The 26,623-nt window shown below is 40.5% G+C and overlaps 1 protein-coding gene across 1 annotated transcript in view; it reads right to left on the reverse strand.

Annotated features, from left to right (window-relative positions):
• Window positions 1-2,636: 2,636 nt before the first annotated feature.
• Window positions 2,637-26,623, reverse strand: part of LOC140477665 (sorting nexin-18-like) — a 58,472-nt gene continuing 34,485 nt past the window's right edge. Inside the window, exon 2 of the mRNA XM_072571619.1 lies at window positions 2,637-4,778. Within this exon, the coding sequence (XP_072427720.1) occupies window positions 4,525-4,778 (254 nt within the window). The 3' untranslated portion in view covers window positions 2,637-4,524. The remainder of the gene's footprint in view (window positions 4,779-26,623) is intronic.

Below are 26,623 nucleotides of genomic sequence, written 5' to 3' on the forward strand. Positions count from 1 at the left end.
AGTCTTTTTCCTCAGATGGTAATGGCTAGCACATGGGGACAGTTTTAAATTGTGGCATGATAGATATAGGACAGGTGCCAGAGGTACTTTCTTTACTCAGTAGTAGGGGCATGGAACACATTGCCTGCAATAGTAGTAGACTCGCCAACTTTAAGGGCATTTAATTGGCGATTAGATAGAGAATGGAATAGTGTTGGATAGATGGGCTTCAGATTGGTACCCCAGTTTGGCACAATATCGAGGGTTGGAGGGCCTGTACTGTGCTGTAATGTTCTAGAGGTGGATTTGTTCAAAGCAAATCATATTCAATGATGTGGAGATGCCAGTGTTGGACTGGGGTGTACAAAGTTAAAAATCACGCAACACCAGGTTATAGTCCAACAGGTTATACGATCAAGCCCTCCACTATCACCTGATGAAGGAGCGTCGCTCCAAAAGCTAGTGTGCTTCCAATTAAACCTGTTGGACTATAACCTGGTGTTGTGATTTTTAACCATATTCAAATGAGACAGACAGACGAAAATTTAAAAAAAGACATCAGGGCAACTTTTAGAACACAGAGGGAAGGTGGTTCATGTCTGGAATGAACTTCCAGAGAAAGTGGTGGATGTGGGTACAATTACAACATTTAAAAACATTTAGATACGTACATGAATAGGAAAAGGTTTGGAGGGAGATGGGCCAGGTGCAGGCAAGGGTTTAGTTTGCAATTGTGGTCGGCGTGGACCGAAGAGTCTGTTTCCATGCTGTATGACACAGTATTAAAAGGATAATTGATTTAAAAATTGGAGACAGAATGTGTTTAAAAAATTATATTTTTTGATAAGGAGGTTTACACAATTCCACCTTAGAGGGATAGACATTAAAGCCATTGCTTTTCTTACCTATGTAAGATCACCTGGAATTGGTCATAAGGTGTACCATTTCCAATTTTGCAGGCAACACAAAACACATTCAGCAGCTTCATAACTAGTGATCAGGACAGTTGCAGAAGGATATAGACTAGGACCCAACATAGATCTATGAGCCATATACATCCCACACCAGAATATTTTGGCTTTTGTGACAAAGGCTGTTTTACTGGTCAACAAACACAGCTCAGTGTTTGCAGAATTCATAATTACGTTCCCTTACACAAGAAGGATCACAACCTGAGAGGGAAAGAAAGAAAGCTGCTCCTCCTATCAGAGGCCCTTTCTCTCCTGTGTGCTGCTCCAGGTTTACAGCTGAGCTTATGAGCAGCAAACGTGGGAAAAAAAATCAGCTTGTGATTGGAGGGAACTTGGGTCGGGTCTCCGTTTAAAAGCATTCAGAAAGACACTGGCATGGCAAGAAGAATAGGAGATGAGACAAGGCAATAGAAATGACTCCAGAGGCCAGTATCCTGTCACTAATTCCCCTTCATTTACATCTGAAGAGTCCCTGACACTGAGCCACCTCCCCTACAGCCAGCTCAGAGAGTGAGCACATCAGCCAGGCTCCCTGATTGGACCAGAATAACAGGCTCACTCAGGGAACTCAGATTCTATGATGTCCACGTCTGACCTCATTATAATCACCGCAGCAATGAGTCAAATGGCAGAGGGGAAGCAAGGAGTCATACCATGATAGTGCTGGGAGAATGTCTTCTTATAAGTCTCATGGCCACTTTAATCTCAATACAAAAGGTTTGTTAGTTAGTGGTGGTAAAAAGGTGCTCGTGGAAATTTTTCAACTGCAAACTGATGAATTATTTTTGGTATAAGAATGTTGGGGGGGGGGGGGGTGGGAAAGATGGAGAAAGAAAATGGGTGGGAAAGCAGGTATTCATCAACCCCTAAAAAAGAGAAGAAACATTTAAAACGTTGCACCCCCGCACAGATATTAGGCAACCTCAGGATAGTCTAATGTCAGCTACTGTTCAATATTGTTTGGCATGAGGAATACAGAGGAGGTATGATTAAAAGGCTGTGTCTCCTAACACCCCTGACATTGCAGATGTGAAGATTTCAACACTTGCACACTGAAAGGGTCTCCCAATGAGAGGTCGGTCGGTTGGTCGGTCGGTCTCTAAATAAGCAAAACAGGCAAAAAATTGCTGACAGGACTAAAGGGACTGCAAATGTGCAATTTACATGTGTACTGAGCAAGTTTTGGGTGTCAAATATTTGCATAATCGAAGTACTATGTTGAGGTGGGTTGGAACTGCAGGTATACCGTACCTCCATTTGTCCAAATCATTTACATAAATTATGAACAGTTGAGGTCCCAGCACTGATCACTGTGGCAGTCCATTTGTTAAGTTAGAAAAGATCCATTCACACCTACCTGAGCTTCATATCAGCCAGCCAGTCTACCATCCACACCAGTATGCCACACCATGAGTTTTTATTTTCCATAACATGGAAAGATGGCACGTTTTCTGGAAAGCAAACTACAGTATATCCACATGCTGGAAAGGCACAGATCAGGTAGCATACAAGGAGCTGTAAAATCAACGTTTCGGGCAAAAGCCCGTCATACAGTATATCCACATTTCACTTAATATCTAAAACTTAAGGCATAGAACACAAATTGCATTTGCCACTTAAGAGAAAAACATAGTCACACCCACACAATTACAAAAAGGAATTAAAAAAAGACAAAACAACCAAACGTTATGGTCTTTTCTTTTTAATCTAAATATCGCGTACAATAACATTCAAATGAAATAACTATTTACTCTGAGCTGATGCTTTTAATAAGGAGTACTTTCACAGAAAGTCTGACATTTTGGTACAAGTCTTGTGGATGTGCATTCATTTATGTTATTTTATATAGCTAACAAACTGCTACAGTGAGGAAACATAATTTCAGGTAAATAGAAAAGCTGTAAACATCTTTATATCATTGTGATCTACACAGTATCTCCCATAAAGACACTTTAAATGGCTAGTTAGGTGACTTTTACTGACAAGATTATTAGTGACATTTTAAACCACTGCCTTGAGTCAATAGCACTTCCATAATGGTATATTGATCAGTAATGCCAGACCAACTTCAGTGCAGCGAACTGCCAAATTAAGTTTACAATTTTAGTTGCATAATCAAACGCCTTTATGGGTTGTACAACTTAAAATGTACTATGTCAAGATGAAAAAAATCTCCACTTCCAGATGGAAGAAAATCTCAAAAAGCCACCATTTCTTTGGTTGGTTTGCTCAGAATAGCTCTTTTTAAAATCAGCTGCTGCATTCAAACGGTTCTCACACAATAAACTATACAACCCTCACCAAGCAACACTTTGCTCTCTAGCACATTTCAGTTTACGTCAGAATACAGTAGCTAAGTACTCTTGAAGGACAAGGCCTTGTAGCACACCACAAGGTAGTAAAGAGCAGCAGGCAAGACAGGGTGACCTGACCAATGATTTGTCAAATGCACTCAATTTCAGCAGACAACATTAAGTCCAAAATTAAACTTCTTTTTCCAATTATCTATTTTCTTAGAAATTAATTTCCATCATGAAAGATGGGAAACAATTCAGTCAAGTGATTGCCACATTTACCAGTCACTGATTGTAATTCATGGTTTAAAAAAGTTTCCTCAAATAACAGTGCGAGGTCAGATGTCAGGTATTCTAGCAACCTACAATCTGCACAAAATCAAGTTGCTGGGAACTTGAAAGAAAGTCGTCTTATTCCTTCATTAAGCTTTCAGAATTTTAAAAATAAATCTTCCCAGTCCTTACATTGGGAAGTCAGCCAGAGATTTGCACCTAGTGTCGATAAGTCACTCAAACTTATACATGGTTCCTGCCTGCATAACGGTTGTGTTCAGAAATAAATAGCATCTCCAACTTTCCTGAGAAGATCGTAAGTTTCATTAGAATTTTGTGCGATTGCTACCAGCACAGGGGCACAGAGGACATTTTTAAAAAAAATATAATCCACCGGTCCAAATCATTTTTCCCCCACTTGCTGCTGCAATTTCAACATGAGAAACGTATGGAGATTCCCCCCCTCATTAATAAGATTCTATTATAAACTACAGAAGACAAACAGTGACTCAAAAGGCACGAGTAACGTAGCTATTCCAGCTGGAATCTGTAAACAGGTTTTAGTCTTTGCATTTCATTTATCACAGAAGAGATTAAAGTCTAATAGTTTCATCAGTTAGAATAGGTCGTATAGAGAACACAGTCAACCCAACCATCCTGCTTTAGGATTTGGGGCCCAATGGTATACCCTAGATAACTTTGTTAAATAAAGCAAAGTTAGATAGTACACACATACAAATTAGTATGGTAGTGTAAGCATATAGTACATAACATACTTAAATGACCTTCCTCCCAATCCCTCACCCACAGAACTTGGAATAATTTGCCAAGTAACTGACTCCATTTTGAAGATTGTTCAACAGATTTTGATTCTGAAACCAGATCACCAAGTTTGGGTCCCAACATTATCTGTAAATGCCATGGGTGATTCCAGAGTGTTTTGACAGTCTGCTGACCATCTGTATCAGATGTGAAAAGGCCACAACAAAAAAAGTCAAACTGACAAATTAAACAGCATCATATTTCTGCAATGCTTCTTCTAACTTCTGAGTCACCTTCTGGTAAAAATGGATCTGCTGCTGAAGAAAATGCTGCATTTGTGCCTTGAAGTCTGACACACGAATAGTGTGAAAGTGGTGAATCTCTGCCAGTGTAGCAAAAGAAATAGTGTCACAGCGCTCACGGACTCCATCTGCCTGCTGCACCTCCATCTTCCCTTCTTCCACATGCCGTTTACTCTCCTTTACTTTGGTTAGAGCACCTGTTAGAAACAAACTGCAGTCAGTCATCTAGACAAGTACAAAGGACAGACTTCACAAATAAGATGTTGGAAATTCCAGAAATCCTGAACAAAACATCCATCAATACATTATGGAAGTAAGCCCAGTACAAGACATTTCATTTTGTTTCTTTTAAAAACAAAACTAGAAAGACAAACTTAGCAGATACAAAAATAGAAAAACAGATTTTCTAGAGTCTTCAACTGACTAAATGTGAAAAGACCAGCTGATCTGAGAAAGTAGTTACTTTCAAGGAAACCAGTTTGATTAGACCCTATACCCTGTGGGGACTTTAACTGCAAAAATATATTTACTGAGGAATCAACCAAGGCACTGAGCTGCTGAGAACAATTACATTAACAGATTTTTATGCAAATGCAAATAATTTGGTTTAAAAATCAAATTGTACACTATACCCAAGTGCTATTCACCAAATTCAGATCACTATAATTAAACATAACAGGAGATTATGGGTTTATTCAGCGAATATTGCTCATATAATCAAAGATATTCAGCAGACTATCAAACGTTACAACTAAAACCTCTCTGGATATCTAATTCATATAGAGCTTTAAATGATTTGGGTTACTCAGATTAAAATGAAAACATGAAAAGAATGTTTTCGTAAGCTGGTTTCCATTTCCAAAAAAAAAAAAAGAGCTGTTTGTCCAAAAAAAAAAAAGAAAATCTGCTCCCAGATGGAGGCCCCACAGAGAAATGACGACATAATGCAGGAAACATTGATCGCAAAATCCCCAAACTACAGCAAAACCTTAGAGAGATACAAGATGATAAGTCTACAAATGCAAGCATCTTTACAGTTAAGCTTAATAAATGTTGCATTCTCCTGGGGTCATCCTTGACTGTAGTGGTAAAGCAATTTGCTGAATGCAAGTTGTTTAAAAAATCATGATCAAACATGCTGCCAAAGTAAAGCCCAATTACAAATGTATACAACGTATAACTGAGCACAGTATGATCATGTCGAAGTGTGGTGCTGGAAAAGCAGTCAGTCAGTGAGGCAGCATCCGAGGAACAGGAGAGTCTATGTTTAGATGAGCTCATCAGGAATGAGGGGATGGCCCAAGGGGGCTGACAGATAAATGGGAGGGGGAGGGGATTGATGGGCAAAGAGGGAGCTGGGAATGTGATTTTGGAGGGGGGGGGGGGGGTGGTGGTGGTGGTGGTGGTGGTGGTGATGGGTCAGAAAAAAGGAGGGTGGAGCGCATAGGTGGGAAGGAAGAAAGACGGACAGGTAGGACAGTGCCAAGTTGAAAGGTTGGATCGGTGATAACATTAGGGCGGGCGGAGGGAGGGAGGGAGGGAGGGAGGGAGGGAGGGAGGGAGGGAGGAGAAGAAGAAGTTAAGATATTAGTAATATCTACATTGATCCCACGACAAGTAGGTCGAACTGTTCATTGCCACGAGGACGGTCAGGGCCCCACCGGTGCTCCCCTTTCCACCCCACCTACCTCCATATATCAATCTCTGCCAATCCCGCCATCTACAAAACAGACGCCACCACCAGGAGTTATATTTCCCGCCCCACCCACATCTGCATTCCACAGAGGCAATTTCCTCCACAACTGCCTTGTTAGGTCCATGCTCCCCTACCAACCGACCTTCCACTGCCAGCACTGTCCCTTGCCACTGCAAGTAGTACAAAACCTGTGCCGACACCTCCTCCCTCACTTCCATCCAAGGTCCCAAAAGGATCCTTCCACATCCGACAGATTTTCCAGTACTGCTACATGTCATCTACTGTGTCCGCTGCTCTCGGTGTGGTCTTGGGGAGGCAAGATGCCAACTTGCGGAACAGTTCTGAGAACATCTGAGACACACACCAAACAACCCCACCTGTCATGTGGTTGACGACTTCAACTCCCCTTCTCACTCTACCATGGACATGCAAGTCCTGGGCCACCTCCAAAACCAAACTCTAGCCACTTGATGACTGGAGGAAGAAGATCTCAGCTTCTGCCTTGGGACCCTCCAACCACAGGGGATCAATGTAGATTTCATCAGTTCTTTATTTTCCCCCCATCCCCCCACCCCCCAGCCTTCCAACTTGGCACCACCTCTTGAACTGTCCTGCTTGTATATTTTCCTTCCAACCTATCTGCTCCACTCTACCTTCCCCCCCAGCTCCAACCCCGTCCAGGCCACCACCTCATTCCTGATGAAGAGCTTATGCTCAAAAATGTCGACTCTCCTGCTCCTCAGATGCTGCCTGAATGGCTGTGCTTTTCCAGCACCACACTCCTCAACTCCAATATCCAGCATCTGCAGTCCTCACTCTCAGATATATACGTGTATTTCACTTCCCTATAAAAACACTTACATGGATGCTGTTTCTAAGTGTGCCTTTTTGGCAGAGAGAATCTTGTTATATTTTGGTAGGTTACATCAAAGCAAGATGATTCATAATAATGAAAATTTAGTGCAATGTTCACAAACAACAAGCTGATCTTCTACATTTCAAAAAAGTATTGTTTGGGTTCTCTGTTGGTCATCTGACCATTCCTCAAAAAGTAACTTGGGACCCTATTACTCTAGTGATTCAAATATTCGATATAGATCTGATCCATTGGGATGGAAACTCACCATATTTCTCCCACTAATGGTGTTGCCTTTTACTTTCACCTTCTCAAACTTGGGCTCCAAGTAGCTCGTTTAAACATGAAGCCAAGATAAAGTGCAGACTGGAAAACTTACCAAAGGAAACAAAACAAATTGGAGATTCAGTTGTCCCAGACTGTACTTTGCAGAAACAGTTTAGAGAACAGCATCGATGGCCACAGTTGATAATCTCCACCCTAGCCACAAGAGGCTTCCAAGGTACTGTGGACTAGATTTTCATTATGACAAAAGTAGTCTGTGGCTTGGCCAACATGATACCGGAAGCTCGAATCTGAAAATCCCAACATGGAACTTGACATACCTGCCATTTTCAGTTTCTGGTCAATGTTAACCTCCTATAAACATCCTGGAGATTACCACGGATCACAAACTGAACTGAATTAGCCAAAATACAGCAGCGATTGACTCACTTCCTGACTCTCCAAGGCCTGTTCACCATCTACAAGACACAAGCCAGGAGTGTAATGAAATATTCCCCAGTTGTCTGGATGGGTCTAGCTCCAATAACACAAGCAACTTGACACCATCCAGGACGAAGCAGCCTGTTTGATTAAATATTTTTGTGGATGTGGTTCCATTCTCTCTAACACCAGCACTCAGTGTGCCATCAACCAAGATGCAATGCAGAAACTCACCATGGTTCCTTGGATAGTACCTTCCAAACCTATGACCACTACCAAATAGAAGGACAAGGGACAGTAGATACACAGGAAAATCACCAAGTTTCCTTCCAAGACCATCATCATCTGACCTGGACATACACCACAGTTCTCTCAGTGTCACTGGGTTAAAATCCTGGAATTTACTCCCTAATTACATTGTGGGTATATCTGTATCAAATGGACTGCAGCAATTCAAACTCACCACCATTTTCTCAAGGGCAACAGGCAATAAAATGTTGACATGCTGGCCCAGCCATTCTCATGATTTAAATTTTTTTTAAAAATCACATCAAATGGATAGAGAAAATTGGACTGGGAGTTGGGGAAGGAAAACTGCTGAGCAAGAATTTAGAAAGGAGAAGTAGAAAATGAGAGAGAAACCAAAAAGGGAAAAGTAGAAGTCTAAAACAAAACAAATATAGATTTTATATGTATCAGATCTAGCTATAAAACAGCAAGGAAACAAGTAATCAGATAATTTTCATGGTGTTAGTTTTGAGGATTAAATGGTGGTCACGTAATTGGGAAAGCTCCTCTGCTCTTCTTTACAAGTACCATGATATCTTTCACAACAAAGGGGACAGATAAGGTACATCGTATGCATCAACAATGCCACACTCCATCTGAAGGAGGACAAGAATAGTTTTATCATCAATCTTCTCAGCCTTAAAAATAGCTTCTTTCATTCACTTTCTTAATCATCAGATGACCGTTCAGGCTATAGTTTCCCTCCCTCTCACTGCTCTCAGTGATATACGCAGCTCAGCACAATTATGCTTTGAGAGTTTGGAAACACAATATTATCCAAGTTCAGAAAACCCTATGATAAAGCCTGGGATGAATAGCTCTATTCTACAAAGCCCTTATTTTCTCTTGCAAAAAAAAAATGAAACACTGCTTTGAATAAAAATCACAAACTTTCTTGCCTTTAAACCAGAAAATAAAGCTTGGGTAAACAGAATGAAGGGAATTAAAGTGCTTCATAATTCAACAGTCTTGCTCATTAGGCTTGGCTCAATAGTAGGTTAAAATCTTCGAGGAGAAAGTGAGGACTGCAGATGCTGGAGATCAGAGCTGAAAATGTGTTGCTGGAAAAGCGCAGCAGGTCAGGCAGCATCCTGGTATATTTGGCTCAATAGTAGTATTGGTGCTTCAGAATGTCATAGGTTCAAGCCCCCACTTCAGTATAGTGAATCCGATAGATTATTGGAGCATGCTGTCTCTGACATGAGACACTACACTGAAAGACAGATATTGAAGTTCCATGGCACTATCCAAAAAGCACAGTCCTGGTAACATAACCAAACAACAATCCCTTAGCCACCACATCAAATTATCTGGTCACATGGCTATTTGTGGGACCATGTCACATGCAGGTGAACATTAATCTTTCCCCATATTTCAACATTACTACAGTTCAAGACACATCGCTGGCTGCGAGAGACTCTATTGGAAACAAATATCTATTTGGTCCCCAAATACTTTCTTTTTATTCATTCACAGGATGAGGGGGTCACAAGCTAGGCCAGCATTTATTGTCCATCCTTAATTGCCCAGAGGGCAGTTAAGAGTCAGTCAATCACATTGCCATGGATCTGGAGTCACATGCAGGCCAAGTTATCGTAAAGTGGTTATAAGTTAAAAGTGGAGTTGAGGCAGAGTATCAGTCACGATTATAGGGAATGGTGGAGTAAGTGTAAGAGGCCATAGCGTCTACCATTTTTATTTCTTCTGCTGTAGTCCAAACTATGTCTGTGACTTGTGTACCTGGATGGGGGTGAAGACATTAAAAAAAAATCTCAACTGTGACACTTTCCATCTGATCACTTTAAAATTTTACTGGCGCTGAAGAGGAGACAGTGGTATATTTTGCAAAATATACCAGTGCTCCCAGCTGTAGAATGTATTGCTGTTACAGCAATTGTGAACATCTGGCTTATTTTTGCAAGGTTACAATTGTCAATGGCTATAAAATGAATCATGTGTGTCACTTGCAAAAATAGTTCTAGTAGAAATCCAGATTGAGGCTACAAAATGTGACCTATTACATACATTTCAACAACTGAACAGGAACAGCACTAATAATTAAGCCAAATATGGTACTTTGTACAAAATTAAAGAATTTCTAAAAAAATATATATTTGTTTGAAGCTTTGAATTCCACATCAGGAACTTCACAAGAATGAAAATTTAAGGGGAAGAGCATCATTTATACTGCATGAGAATACTACACCAAATGGACTTACTGGTAAAAGCAATCATGGAGAATGCACTAATTAATGATGATTGACAATCAACTGATAATTTTTGCAAATCAACCTGATGAGAGCAAGACATGCCTTTTTCTCCCCAGCAAAACTAAAATGTGCTTGTGCTTCATAAGTAAAAAATTAGAACATTGCACAATATAGAAACACACTAGCATTACTGAATCTCAAGAAGCTATTAGTACATGGATAAGCTTGTTATTTATCCACACAAATTCCAAATTAAAAATAAAACCTCAAGAAAGGTTTTAGATATTATGCTTCCAGACTTGGATCGTCCAGACAGGGTTGAGTTTATCCTACTATTTTCATTCTGTGGTACAAATATCGAACATTGCAGCTTATTACAGGCCCTTTGGCCCTTAATGTTGCGCTACCTGTGAAACCGATGTGAAGCCCATCTAACCTACACTATTCCATTCTCGCCATATGCCAATCCAATGACCATTTAAGTGCCCTTAAAGTTGGTGAGTCTACTACTGTTGCAGGCAGTGCGTTCCACACCCACTACTGAGTAAAAAAGCTACCTCTGACATCGGTCTTATATCTATCACCCCTCAATTTAAAGCTATGTCCCCTCATACAAGCCATCACCATCCGAGGAAAAAGGCTCTCATTGTCCACCCTATCTAACCTTCTGATTATCTTCGATGTCTCAATTAAGTCACCCCTCAACCTCCTCTCTATTGGAAATAACCTCAAGTCCCTCAGCCTTTCCACGTAAGACCTTCCCTCCACACCATACAACATCCTAATAAATCCCCTCTGAACTATTTCCAAAGCTTTCACATCCTTCCTGTAATGCAGTGACCAGAATTGTACACAATGCTCCAAGTGCATCCACACCAGAGAGTTTTGTACAATTACAGGACGATCTTGTGGCTCCAACATTCAAACCCTCTACCAATAAAAGCGACATGCCATATGCCTTCTTAACAACCCTGGACACAGATCCCTTGCTCATCTACACTACCAAGAATCTTACCATTAGCCCAGTACTCTACATTCCTGTTACTCCTTCCAAAAGTGAATCACCTCACACTTTCCTGCATTAAACTCCATTTGCCACAGTTCAGCCCAGCTCTGCAGCTTATTTATGTCCCTCTATAACCTATAATTTCCTTTGTCACTATCCCCAACTCTACAGATCTTAGAAGGATGGGTTGGTAAATTTGCAGATGACACTATGCCCTCATCCAGGTCATCTATAAAAATGACAAACAGTGGGCCCAAAATAGATCCTTGCAATATTCCACCAGGAACACCAGGATGAATATTTCCCAACCAACACACCCTGTCTTCTTTCAGGCAGCCAGTTTCTGATCTAAACCACTAAATCACATGCCTCGTGCCTCTAAATTTTGTGCAATAGCCTACCACAGGGAACCTTACCAAATGCCTTACTGAAATCCATATACACCACATCCCCCTCATCCACCTGCTTGGTCACCTTCACAAAGAACTCAACAAGGTTTGTGAGGCACTACCCTTCACAAAAGAGTGTTGACTATCCCTGATTATTCTTTTCCAGAAGATTATAAATATCTTCTCTCAAAGCTTTCCAACATTTACCCACAACTGAAGTAAGGCTCACTGGTCTATAAATTCCCAGGGTTGTCTCTACTCCCCTTATTGAAAAAGGGAACATTTGCTATCTGGCACTATTCCTGAAAACAAATTATGACAAAGATCAAAGGCAAAAGGCTCAGCAATCCCCTCCCTGGCTTCCCAAAGAATCCCAAGATAAATCCTATCCAGCCGAGGGGACTTAGCAGTTTTGGAAAGTGTGAAAATAAATAACACCTCATGAACTTCTATCCCATCCAGTCTAGTAGCCTATATCTCCGTATTCTCCTTGACAACATTGTCTTCATCTAGTGGGAATACTGATGAAAAGTATTCATTTAGCGCTTTCCCGACCTCCTGACTCCACACACAACTTCCCATTACTATCTTTGACAATGTTGAAACTGATTGAGGAAGAAAAGAAAGAGAGTGCATACACAACATACTTAGCCTAGTTGCTGGATGGCCTCAAAAAGGTTTAAAGAATCTGTCTTGTAATTTGAATTTAGGATCTCCAACTTACAGCAGTGCCTCTCCATTTGCGGACTTGCGGCACAGTGGTAGCCATGGTCATATCCAACTGCACATCAGATCAAAACATGCCTTGTGAAAACGTGTTAAGTACTCTTTACACAAAAAATAAATTATCCAAAATTAAAAACTTGGGTGGCACTGTAGCTCAGTGGTTAACACTACTGCCTCACAGCACCAGGGTCCCTAGTTCGATTCCAGCCTTGGACGACTATGTGTGTAGTTTGCACATTCTCCCAGTGTCTGCCTGGGTTTCCTCCAGGTGCTCTGGCTTCCTCCCACAATCCAAAGAGGTGCAGGTTAGGTAAATTAGCCATGCTAAATTGTCCATAGGTGTTAGGTGCATTAGTCAGAGGTGGGATGGGTTACTCTTCAGAGGGTCAGTATGGACATGTTAGGCTGAAGGGCCTATTTCCACACTGTAGGGAATCTAATCTTGTGGGCAGAATCTCAGCACCAAAGAGGATGAAACAAACCAAAGCAAAGCAGAGGCACTTAATCCTACAGGTAGCCAAAAGTTGGTTTCCCAGCAGGCCAAAATCATGGAATTGGGTTGGCAGTGTATTGGTAGCAGGACAATCTTTCCAATGCTAAGCATTGGAAAGTCCTTCCAATACTTTAGCATGTCATGCATGCTCATTAAAAATGAATGAATCTTGCCAGATTTAGGTATATTGATCCAAACAGTAAAATCAGCAAGGGCGATGATCAAGAATAGCCTGATGGAACAGTAATATTAGATGGGATTTGTTATGCTTTTGCGATACAGGATAAACCTGAGCAGTTTTCCACATTACCGGGTAGATGCAGATGTTGTAGTTGTATTGGGACAGCTTGGCTAGGAATGTAGCAAGTGCTGGAGTACTGCTGCCAGAATGTTATCATGGCTTATAGCTTACTCAGTATCTCGTGTCTCCAAAAATTTCCCGATATCACAGGAAGTGAATCAAATTGACTGAAGACTTATGCCTGATGCTGGGGAGCTCTAGGGGAGGCCCTGGTGGATCATCCACTTGGTACTTCAGACTGAAGAGTGTAAATATTTCAGCCTCATCTTTTCCACTCAACGTGCTGGGTACCCCCATCACGGAGGATGGGGGTACAGGGGAATCTCTATTTGAACAAGGTGGGCAGGCACTATTTCATTCAGATAATTGATTATTCGGTTAAAATCGATTAAATGTCTTTCCTCTGGGGCTTGGAGTTTTTAAAAGTCTGCTCCCTGCTCGGGGGCTCACGTGCTTATGCAGTCCCCCATGGCCAACACTGCCCATAGCCAACACCTCCGCCACCCCTGCCCGCAAACCGTCCAACACTGCCCCCACCCTCCACATGCCCCTCCGGCCCCACCCCCAAAATCACCCCCACCTATCCCCATTCCTGTCCAGCACTGACCCCACCCACTCACCCCCATCCAGCATGGACGCTGCCCTCTCTCTGGGGCCGCCGGACTGGACACCAACAATAAGACTGCTGATGCTGCTGCTGCCTTTGTGGGACAAGTCTCCAAATAGCACGTGCACGCACACACTTCATGTAACTTTGACAGGCTCCAACTCTGCCCTGTACACAACAACGTTGGAGAGATTATCTGGGGGGAGGGGCCAGTTAGGGTACACTCTGTAGAACTCCAGGGAAAAAACTGTGGGGAGAGAAGATGGTGCCTGTCTAAAATCACTAAACAAACGACACGATTGCTGTTGGAAACAAGTCTTTGGTGTTATGTTTCTGTCATGACCTAGAGCTCTCCTTCAGATAAATCGGCATTCGGATAATCAAGGTTCCACTGTATATGTAAAGCTTCCACCAGTGAGTTGCTTAATTGCCCATTACCATTCAAAACAAAAATGTGGCAGGATTGCAGAACTTAAATCTGATCGGTTGGTTAGGAAAGCACTTAGCTGTCAACTTTGCTGTCTTTAATGTTGTTTGGCACACAAGTCATTTTCACTTAATAGTTTTTCTCTAATTCTCAAAACAAATCAAATAATCTAATTGAATTTACCAGAAAAAAAGATGACATTCACAAGGAACTTTGATCGGGTAACGTCCTGTATAGGGATTTGACCCAAGAATGATGGAGGCAAACAGGATGGACAGATAAGATATTATCTTTAAAGTAAAACTAAGGTTAAGATAGTCCAACCATTGACTATCTCAAAAATTTGATTCAAATCAAAAGCCTGGTAATTGTGCACAGAAATGAACAGTCATAAACACGGCATAGCAGTTCAGAAGGAGTGCAAATGTTTTTTGAAGGAACATGGATTAATCTTTTGGTCATCATTCAAATTTAAATAAAACTTTATAGTTACATCTGATTAATAAAATCCTCAAAGCTTCAAATTCTGAATTCCCCACATCGTAAACTTTCCTCAAAATACAGTATGTTGTGGTCAGCCAGGCTGCCTCCAAAAGGGATTTGCATATCGGTTACATATGCTTTTGGCAACGACTGACAAAAACCAAGGCTTCATTTACTATACAAAACTGATTCAAGCCAAATCATTTATCACAAATTCTCTGTACAACAGCTTCTAAAAGGATTAAATGAGAACACAATGGTATTGTTAATTAGAGCCCAGTCCAGATGGTGATGCGTGAAACTAGACAAATCCTTTTCTTGATAATTGGTTTATTTATAGAATATTGCATTACATATGTCTGCCTTCTGCCATTACCCCAGCCATCCCTCTTTATATGTGTTTAGGCAAGTCAACCGATCTAGTAAATTGGAATCAAACAAAGAGTACCAACACGGATGCAAATCAGCAGAGTCTTGAAAAACATGCTGTAATTATTAATGGATTTTTGTTAGGCGGAGGTAAGTTTTGCAGTGAAGTTTCCCCAAGGGTCAGTATTGGAACTCTTGCTTTTTTCCCATACATAACAATCTAATCTTTGGTGTGCGGGGAGACAAGATGAGCCATTAAGAGGGATTTCTTCTGTCCTGTTTCTCTTAGGAGACATGGTGGCTCAGTGATTAGCAATGCTACCTCAAAGCACCAAGGACCCATGTTCAATTCTATCCTCAGGCAACCATCTACAATGAGTTTGCACATTCTCCCCATCTACGTGGGTTACCAATTTCCTTCCACTGTCCCAAGATGTGAAGGTTAGGTGGATTGGCCATGCCAAATTGCCCCTTAGTATCCACAGATTGCAGGCTAGGTGAATTAGCCATGGGACATGCAGGGTACGGCGTGGGTCTGGATGGGATAAACTTCAAAAAGGATTAATATGAACTTGAATGGCCCACTTTCACACTGTAGAGATGCTTGAAAACAAGGGCTGTAAAAACCTGGTGGCAAGGCATCTACTCCATTAAAAAAAAGCAAATTTTTATAGTTTCTTTGGAAAAAAAAAGTAGACAGAAGAAGAAGCATGACAGAGTGGAGCCTGGTTTATACAGACCTGGAGTTTTAGTTTTTGCTTTTGAATAGTTAAAGTGGTGTGTTTTGGGATCAAGCTGTTGGATGTAGCTCTTTACTACTACAAAAGCTTTAGTTCTCTTTGCTGCTAGATTCATGCCTTTGGGGTTTTTCCTTTTGTCTGGTCTGTAGATATCTGTAGAGGGAGATCTGTTTTGTTGAACTTGCCTTTGCCAAGGGTGTTCATGAATGTTGTGATATTGGAACAGTTGATGAGTAGTAGTTAAATAATATATTATGCTACACTTGTATTTTAAGTGAAGAAAATTGGTATAACTGTAGCTCTGTCAAAATACTTGAAGTATAGCATAAGAATAACATGTGTTTTGCTTAAAGCCTAGTCGTTTGACCAATCTCATCACATCTGGAATGCAGTGCCTTTAAACAAGGAAATCTTAGGATGGAGGCTGTCTTCATGATGCATTTTGAAAGGGTTTAGTTTGGTCCATAACAGCAGGGTAAAACTTTAAAATTTATACATTAAGCAAAAAAATTGACAGCATTATAAATGGAGGATAATATAAAACTTCACAATATAGACAAGTTGGAGTTGACAAATGGTTGGCAGATTGTATCCCCTGGTACTCTCTGAACTAAACATTTTGGTCTGAAGAACATGGATAGACCACTCAAGACATAGGTAAATTCAGGAAGATGCAGGAGTTGGGGATACTTGGTGCACATGTACACAAGTCATTAAAAAGTTGCAGAACAAATTGAGAGCGCAGATAATAAAGCAAACCGTACTCTTAGCTTTGTTAATAAGGGTGAACAGTACAACAGCAAGGAGCTTGGGTTGAACTTGAATGATCAGTAGATCAGCCTCAGCTGGAGACTATGATATCCCATCCTAGGTGCTACAATTCAGGAAGTGCATGGAGTATAGGAGTTGGGAGGTCACGTTGTGACTGTACAGGACATGGTCAATAGTGGCTTAACTATACAGCATGCAGTTCTGGTCTCTGTTAATAGGAAGGATGTTGTGAAACTTGAAAGGGTTCAGAGAAGATTCACAAAAATGTTGCCAGGGTTGGAGGATTTGAGCTATAGGGAGCTGCTGAATAGGCTGGGGCTGTTTTCCCTGGAGCATCTGAGGCTGAGGGGTGACCTCAAAAGGTTTATATAATCATGAAAAGCATGGATAGGGTAAATAGACAAGGTCTTTTCCCTGGGGCGAGGGCATCCAAAACTAGAGGGCATAGGTTTAGGGTGAGAGAGAAATGATTTAACAAACAGCCTAAGGGGCAACCTTTTCATGCTAAAGGTGGCGAGTGTATGAAATGAGCTGCCAGAGGAAGTCATGGATGCTGGTACAAATGACAACATTTAAAAAGGCATCTGGATAGGTACACGAATAGGAAGGGTTTAGAGGGATGTGGGCCAAGTCCTAGCACATAGGGACTAGATTAGGTTAGGATATCTGGTCGGCGTGGACGAAATCATATGGCAGAGTCTGTTTTTCCATGTTGTACATCTCTAGGACTCTATGACTAAGTAAAAGAGCACACTGGATTGTGTGCAAGAGGAGCTGGAGGAGAATGGCTCCATGTACGAGGAACTAGTGTTCGGAGGTAGATCTCTCCACCTTCTCAGAGGAGAACAAATTGAAATATTCAAAATCACAAGAGGTCTGGGAAGAGCAAATTGTAATAATTATAGTCAAAAGATCACAAACAAAAAAGAGCAGAGATTTAAAACAACAGGTCAAGCACTAAAATGCAACACGAAGAAAACATTTTCCACATAAAATCAGTGGCGAGGTTCTAGAATGCACTATCAATCGAGGTATTCAAAAGGGAATTAGATGGTTATTTGGAAAGGAACAATAGGATTACAGGGAGATAGCAAGAGCATAGCACAAAGTGAGATGTTCACTGGATAGCCACCACAGACACAATAGGCCTAAAATGGTCTTTTTCTGTGCTGGGTGCAATTCACCGAAAACAAAATTTCTTAAAAAGGGGTATTGTAATTAAAATAAAACCCTAAAAAAAAAACTAACTAGAAATAAAACAATATTAAAAACAAACCTATTCTTGGGAGGCTGATGTACACTTCACCTGCCCCTGCTATGCCCACCAGTGTGGAATCTTGGAGTGAGGAGACTAAGACTTAATGCTACTTTGTGAGTGACTTTGTGCTACGGAGACTTTATAAACCTCTGGTTAGGCCCCATTTGGAGTACTGTGACCAGTTTTGGTCCTCTTTGATCGTCTTTAGAGGATCTTTAATAACCGGTTCAGTTAGTTTATGCCACCTCTGGAGGAGGTGGGAATTGAAACTGGGGCTTCGGCTCAAAGGTCAGGGCACTGCTACTGCACAACACCATCCTCCTGTCCCACACTCCGCTTTTGAGAGTCCATTACATCAAGTTAACCAATTAACTTAATAACTAGACCTTAAAAAGGGTCACTGCAACTAAGGTTAAATTAAAGTAACATTTTAAATTAAAAGCATCATTCCTGGGGCTGATAATGCACTCCAGCCTCCGTGATGCCCTCTCTTGATGATCTTTTGTCAGAGTCTGCTTTTGTACTATTTTGATTAAACCAAATCAAATTAAAACAATAATAATTAGGAGTCAATCCCTTAAAAAAAACTGTAACAAAAGAAAATCCCCAAAAGAAAAATTACATATTTAAATTAAAATTTGGATGCAGAGATGGATTATGCAGTCCAGCCTGAAGCGCTCAATATCAGGTATATTTAAGTGGTAGGTGGTACTTGAACTGCACGTTCTGACCAAGATGTAGGGATATTATCTTTGAGGGACTTTTATAACACATCATTGATGCTCCAGGTCTACTTTCCAAGAATGGCAAAAAAATAAAGCAAATCTGTTTGGACCTCTCCAGGTCAGATGGGACTTGAACCCAGGCCTTCTTGGCTGCAGAAACTGACACTACCACAGTGCACAAAAATCCCTGCCAAAAAACAAAATCCTCTCAGACTTTGCTATAAATCTATTGTTTAGTACAGACACTGGTTTCCCCTTCTGTTCAAAGAGAGTTAGTCCCACCTCCCTGGTTCACAAAAACTGTTCTTCAGTGGGGTTTTCACCTAGGCCTTCTAGGCCAGAGGCAGTGACATGCCCACAAGACCCACTTCTGCATCTGTGTTGCTGATTTATAATTAACACACCATTAACTGATTCCATATCATGGAATCAATGTAGAGGCTGCAAGAAATGGGAAAGTAGTTTTGACGTTCTTCTATTCAAATACATCACCTCCACGTTAAGTTAGCCAGCTTAAATCAACACTAATCATTTTCCAGATTAGCAGTCACCTTTAGGAGGAGTGGAGAAAGTCATAGATTCTCAAATTTACAATGTATACAAAGTGCAGTCATGATTATGCTCCCTAACCCTTGAACATCCACCACCTCACAACATGCCCAGTTATGCAAAAGTTTGAACATAAGATATTTTAAAGGCAGAGTAACACCCAGCCTAGATTTGTATAGAAATTTGAATTTGCGTTGCATGTACAAGTACTTGTAACAAAAAAAGGTCATTATTAGCTGCAGTAAATACAAGACGTGACCACTACATGCTGTCATTGAGTCCCTTGATTCGCAGAACTGAACATCTAGTACGAAGAACAAATTGGACACAAAAAAAAAAGAATCATTCATAAGGTTGGCATTTTGAGTTGCCCAACGGAAACAAGTTTAATTTTAATCCAGCTCTGCAAAAAGCTTGTGATACCTAACTGAAGGAGAAGAAAAAGGTCCAAAAAAATAGGTGGAGAGCTGTTGCTACCAAGAGGAGAAGAATATAGCAAATTTTTTTAGTTCAAAATGATCCATGTAAAATGTAAGCAAATGTAAGATTAAATGCTACAGTTTTAATATCACTATATCAATGGTACAGAACAGTTTTATCTTGGTGTTAAACTTCCAGATGTAAAATTAACTTTTTTAGTTATGAATAAATTGACCAATTTATTTTTAATTTCTGCAAAGAAGGATCTCAGATTGCATCTTATGGCTATTTGGAACATGGAAGGTTTATTTCTCTTTAAAATCATGTGTCAGGTACGAACAAGGTTTGCCAGCGTACATATGAACCTTTGGATCTCCACCAGCTTTAGTATGACGAATCCAGTACACTCACCATATAAGAGTGTGACTCACCACCAAATAAAGAGGAATCTTGGAGTGAGGAGACTAAGACTTAATGCTACTTTGAGAGTGACTTTGTGCTACTGAGACTTTATAAAGCTCTGGTTAGGCCCCATTTGGAGTACTGTGACCAGTTTTGGTCCCCACACCTCAAAGAACATACTAGCATTGGAGCGTGTCCAGCGGAGTTTCACACGATGATCCCTGGAATGGTAGGTCTAACGTAAGAGGAACGGCTGAGGATCCTGGGATTGTATTCATTGGAGTTTAGAAGATTAAGGGGAGATCTAATAGAAACTTACAAGATAATACATGGCTTGGAGAGGATGGACGCTAGGAAATTGTTTCCGTTAGGCGAGGAGACTAGGACCAGTGGACACAGCCTTAGAATTAGAGGGGGTCAATTCAGAACAGAAATGCGGAGACATTTCTTCAGCCAGAGAGTGGTGGGCCAGTGGAATTCATTGCCGCAGAGTACAGTGGAGGCCGGGACACTAAATGTCTTCAAGGCAGAGATTGATAAATTCATGATGTCACAAGGAATTAAAGGCTACAGGGAGAATGCGGGTAAGTGGAGTTGAAATGCCCATCAGCCATGATTGAATGGCAGGGTGGACTCGATGGGCCAAATGGCCTTACTTCCACTCCTATGTCTTATGTTCATAAGATCATATCATTGACCAACATAATGCAAACTGTAATCTGATCTTTTAATGAAGGTGTATCAGTATATCAGCAGCTGAGGAAGATAGCGAACTCCCAAGGGGGCAAAAAACCCCAAAGTGCTGCAACCACAGTGCAGAAGTACTTATTTAATATTTTCAGTTCAGTTACTGATAGTAAAAACAGTTTTTCTTTTTAGAAAAACTATAAGACTGCATCTCCAAAAAAGTCTTTGGCGATGTAAAAAAATATACCAAAGCTTTACATCAACCCAAAATAGAATAGCATCTAGGGTTCCTTGAATTGCTTGCAACTTGGAAATGAAAAATATTCAATGCAAGTGTATTTTTCATTTTTGACCAACTTTATACATGACTGAAAATTTGCTTTCTAAGAATTTCCATTTGTTTGTTTAGACCAGTTAGGGTATGGCTGCCCATGTTAAGCCACCTCCAACCAAAGCACTTTTCCATTTTCACAATGGTGATATTTTGAGAACTTCTTTTCTCATTTCACTTGAAAATCCAAGATTGATGAAGGCAACCCACAGAAGGAAACCAGATGCATTGAAATTACCATTGTAATCAAGGGGAACTGAAACTCATGTCAAAAAACTAAATTTCTCATTTTAATTGCATGACAATGGGAGAGAGTTAATATTACCCGTGAAGTATTTAGCTTGGTAAAGTCAATGGAGATAGACTTGGAACATTACATCACACAAACTTGACTGAATATTTTTCAGTAGTAACAGAGGATTGATGAGGGCAGGGTGGTGGATGTGATCTATGGATGCCAGTAAGGCATTCAACAAGGTTCCTCATGCAAGATTGGTTAGCAAGGTTAGATCTCATGGAAAACAGAGCACGCCATTTGGATACAGAACTGGCTCAAAAAAGGTACAAGACAGGAGGTGGTGGCGGAGGGTTGCCTTCCAGATTGGAGGCCTGTGGTGTGCCACAAGGATTGGTGATGGGTCCACTGCTTTTCATCATTTATATAAAATGATGTGGATGCGAGCACAAGAGGTATAAATAGTAAGTTTGCAGACTACACCAAAATTGGAGGTGAGTGGACAACGAAGAAGATTACCTCAGATTACAATGGGATCTTGATCAGATCGGCCAATGGGTCAAGGTGTGGCAGATGGAGTTTAAATTAGATAAATGCAAGGTGCTGCATTTTAGAAAGGCAAATCAGAGCTGGACTTGTACACTTAAATGGTAAGGTCCAGGGGAGTGTTGCTGAACAGAGAACTTGGAGTACAGGTTTATAGCTCCTTGAAAGTAGAGCTGCAGGTGGATAGGATAGTAAAGAAAGTATTTGGTATGCTTTCCTTTATTGGTCAGTACATAGAGTACAAGGGTTGGGAGGTCATATTGTGGCTGTACAGGACATTTGTTAGGCCACTATTGGAATATGGTCTCCTACCTATCAGAATTCCAATTCTGGTCTCCTACCTATCAGAAGGATGTTGTGAAGCTTGAAAAGGGTTCAGAAAACATTTACAAGGATGTTGCCAGGGTTGGAGGGTTTGAGCTATAGGGAGAGGTTGAATAGGCTGGGGCTGTTTGCATTAGAGGGTCAGAGGCTGAGGGGTGACCTTGAGGTTTATAAAATCATGAGGGGCACTGAAAAGGTAAATAGACAAGGTCTTTTCCCTAGGTGGGAGTGGGAGAGTCCAGAACTAGAGAGCATAAGTTTAGGGTGGGATCGGGGAAACTTTTTTTTAAAAACAAGGGACAGCTTTTTCCACGCAGAGGGTGGTGCATGTATGGAATGAGCTGCCAGAGGAAGCGGTGCAGGCTGGTACAATTACAACATTTAAGAGGCATCTGGACATGTATATGAATAAGGAGGGTTTGGAGGGATATGGGCCAAGTGCTGGCAAATGAGACTATAATAGGTTAGGATATCTGGGCCACATGGATGAGTTAGACTGAAGGATCTGTTTCCATGCTGTACATCCCTGACACTATCAATAAACAATGTTTCCATAGCATGCTTTAGAGCAAAGAGAAAGCCTCATGTCTGATAATAAAGAAAGAAATGACAAGCTCTTCTCCCTGTCCCTCTTGACCTCACAAAACAGTAATTTGGAGTAACAACCATTTACTGAGAACTCACGAGCTTTGTGATTGCTGAAGAAACAAGAGAACACGTACACTGTTATTCAGACTCAGGATTCAAATCCTAATTCAGCAAGCCTAGCAGCATTGTACTTTTTGTAATCTGATGGCACCGGCTAACTGCAGTCAAAGTTCAATTCACTTGAGGAACAATAGTAACAGATGTCCTCTTGTCAACTTGAAGTAGGTCAAAATTCTGGGAATAAAGGATAGGCATTTTGTTAGCTAAATTGTGCTAAACTATCAATAACTGTCACTAAATTTATATAAAGCAGGCTAACACCTTTTCTTTCCATCCTGTCCCTCCCTACGCTTTGTGCTCTTCCTCACTGCAATAATTATTTCAGATCCCAGGAAGTTCTCTACAAGCATCACCAGACCCCAGACTATATGAACACAACTGTAAGTAAACCCAGTCTTCTTTCATAAAATGCAGAGTTTCAGTTCTCTTATCTCACTAGGGCCCACAATCTATTATGAGACAAAGCAAGCACAAGTTTCAGCATTACAAATGTAATATTAGCTTGTTGAATGTGGGGCTCAAGGGTATTCGGCAATAAACATGGACTGCTGATTGTAACAACATAAGCTGCAGAGGTAGTAATGAAAGTCAAAATGACTACAGATCTGAAATTTAAGGCACCTATCAGCACAATTTAAAAAAAAAAATCTCTATTTCCTAGGTGTAGAAATCTCTCACGGGCAACCAATTATTTGGTCATTTATGATCAAACGTCCTAAGCGCAGTCAGATACTTTTGTGTACATAGTTGACAGTGAAGATCTAAAAGAAATTCATTGTCAGTCATCCTCCCCCATTGTCTCTGGAGAGAAAAGGATCTGACCTGCACCATGGTAGTGCAGTTGAGATCAGCAGAGTAACAGATCAGAAGATGCGACTCATCACAGCCACGGAGGTTAAAAGCAGAAGGTGTTGAAAATAATGCAGTGTGGTTAAAAAGTGTTAAAATGATATCATTCTGACATATTTGCTACCTAATGAACTGAAAGACACCATTATTGCTTTCACAGAGAAGTTGTCTCATAACTTGTATTCCATCTTTAACATATTGTCAAACTGGTTACGTCACAGTGTGCTTCTGAGGAACATTGCAAAACAAAAAACTCAGACAAGGAAACTTTACACCAGATGACCAAAAGCTTTGTCAAAGAGACAAGTATTTAGGAGTGTGCTAAAAAAAAAGGGAAGAAATAGACTTCATGCACAAAAAGAGACATTGAGAGGGAATTCTAGGAATAGGCAGCCAAAAGGCACAGCAACTTGGTAAGCCTTTCCTTTAGCTTGACAGGGTCTCCTAAATTTCACTTGCCGGCCATCACTATTTAACTAGCATATGGAATCTTTACCTTTTTAGGGAAAAGAACTGATGAATACAAAATACGGCTTGTTGATTTACCCATTGACAGTTCAGCCCACTTTCTTGCACTGAATTTCTCATCCAACTGAAGCTTGCCTGACTTAAAGTTGAAACTGGAGTTTGCAAATATCCACTCTCCTCAAAATTTGCTATCAAAATTCAACACTATTAGGATCACATTACAAAATATGTTCCCTCATCAGGACCATCTGCTCCCTTGTCAATTCTAAGACTGAAACAATTTGGTCCCAAATGCACAAAAATCCAGTTCCCATACTACTGGAGGTAATGGACCTCTATTCCTATGAAAATTAAAATCATGTTTTAATGCAAGAGCTTTTTTAAAAACAGAGTAGGGCACTCAAAGCCACAAGAATTTGCCTTTTTCTTTTCCATTTGGATGGTATGATTGCCCTCTTAAAAAGTTAAGAGGTATTACATTTTTTTGTATCATTGAGTCCAACTGTGACATGTGGAATTCTCAAAGACTGCTCCAAAATTCTAGGAGTTTTATAACAAGAAAAACAAAATATGAAAGGTGCATTTTTCATCGTTGTTTTGCTAATCAAAATCCACCAACAACTCATTCTTAACAATTGGCCAAATGTACAATTCCACTGCTATAATTTGTAAACTGAACTGGTATCCAATTAGCATATCATGGGCAACAAGCTACATGGTAATTTTAATATTAAAGAACAGCTCTCTCATATGGTATACCAATTACACAACTATTAATAAAGATTACTGCCAGCGGTGTACACCCCACTTTCTTGTAGCTGTACAGCTACCAACACACAAGCTTGAGTCAATGCAATACAAAACAATCCACATGCATCTATTCCCTCTACCACCAACCCCCAATACACTGCTGCTGCTACTGTCTACTGCAGTAAATCACCAAGGATTCTTGGACAGCACCTTCCAAACCCACAACCACTACCATATAGAAGTGCAAGGATAGCAATGCTATGGAAGCATCACCACCTGCAAGTTCCATTCCAAGCTACTCACCATCCAAACTTGGAAATAAATAAATAATTATTCCTTCACTGCTGCTAGTTCAAAATCCTGAAATTCTTTCTCTAATGCCATTATGGGTCTCCCCACAGCAAATGGACTGCTGCTCATTAATCACCCTCTCAATGACAACTAAGGGCAGCCAATTAATGGTGGCCAACCAGCAACACCCACATTCCACAAGTTAAACAAAACGTTGGGCCAAAATATATTTAATTGCTGTATCTCAATTTGAAAACCTGAAGATAACATGCCTTTTCCTAAATTTTTATGAACAATCAAATGTTCATTTTATCTACTATTTTTTGAACAAAAAGGCAGGTTAAAAAAAAAGGACTCAAGCAGTGGAGATTGATGACATTTGTTTCTAACCACAGAATGTAAGTGTTGGCAGTTTTTTTTTTTAAAAACAAATATAAAACATCCAGAAATCAACTTCCTCACACAGTAAATTTCCAATTAGGGTGATATCATATAGGTATTGGTCAATTGGGTTTATTTTAAATTATGTAATTATCAGAGTGAACAGAGACATTCACCACTAGCCAAATGAAAGAATGTACAATTAGAGCACCCTGAAACCACTGCAAACAGCTGTTTTATACCCCTGGATTTTAGCAGAGAAGGTTACAGCATTAAACAATTCTACAAGTACTGGGTTTTTAGTGATCAGTGAACACAGATGTCATTTGGTTATTTTGTATAGTAGGCAGACCAATGCAGTAACAAAGAGACAGATGAAATTTGGTATTGCCAGGAAACCTGCAGGAGCTCTACAAAAAAAAAAACCAGATCATAACCTGAAAGTCTGCAGGAGTGTGTGTGGCAGTGGAAGAAAAGATGAAAAGCCATGCAATCTTTCAAATCAGAGAGCGAAGTACCTTAGGTTTAATGAAAACCTTGCATTTGCTCCTTCAGCAAGTTTTTTGTTACACGTTCTTCTCATATTTTCATTAGACGAACCTGAGGCCAAGAATCAGACAACTCCCAGCAGCTGCACATGTGCAGACAAAACAAGAAAAGCAACATGTTCCTGACTAAGATTCCTTCCCCTCCAGGATTTATACAATATAAGTTTCCTTGCCGAGAGACTCTGCATAGTTAAATAGCATGTCAGTAATAACCTTCCGTGACAGATATTCTCCAAACTGAATAGTTGAGACCTATGGTATATCGCATTTAAAAGGAGATAAGTATGCAAGATAGCAGGGAATCGAAGATTACACAGACGGAAATAAAGAGGAAGAAGGCAAACAGTATCAAGTGAATTGAAACTGCTGTCAGTACAGTAATTGGGCTGAAAGGCCTGTTGTTTCGTGATATACATTACATATGACTGTAGATAAGTGTGCCAGAAAAATTAGGCCAGTGAACTCCAGCATAAGTTAACTTTTAGATAGTTGAAATATGACAT

Source organism: Chiloscyllium punctatum, chromosome 1 (assembly GCF_047496795.1).
Source record: "Chiloscyllium punctatum isolate Juve2018m chromosome 1, sChiPun1.3, whole genome shotgun sequence".
In the NCBI taxonomy this organism is placed as follows: Eukaryota; Metazoa; Chordata; class Chondrichthyes; order Orectolobiformes; family Hemiscylliidae; genus Chiloscyllium; species Chiloscyllium punctatum.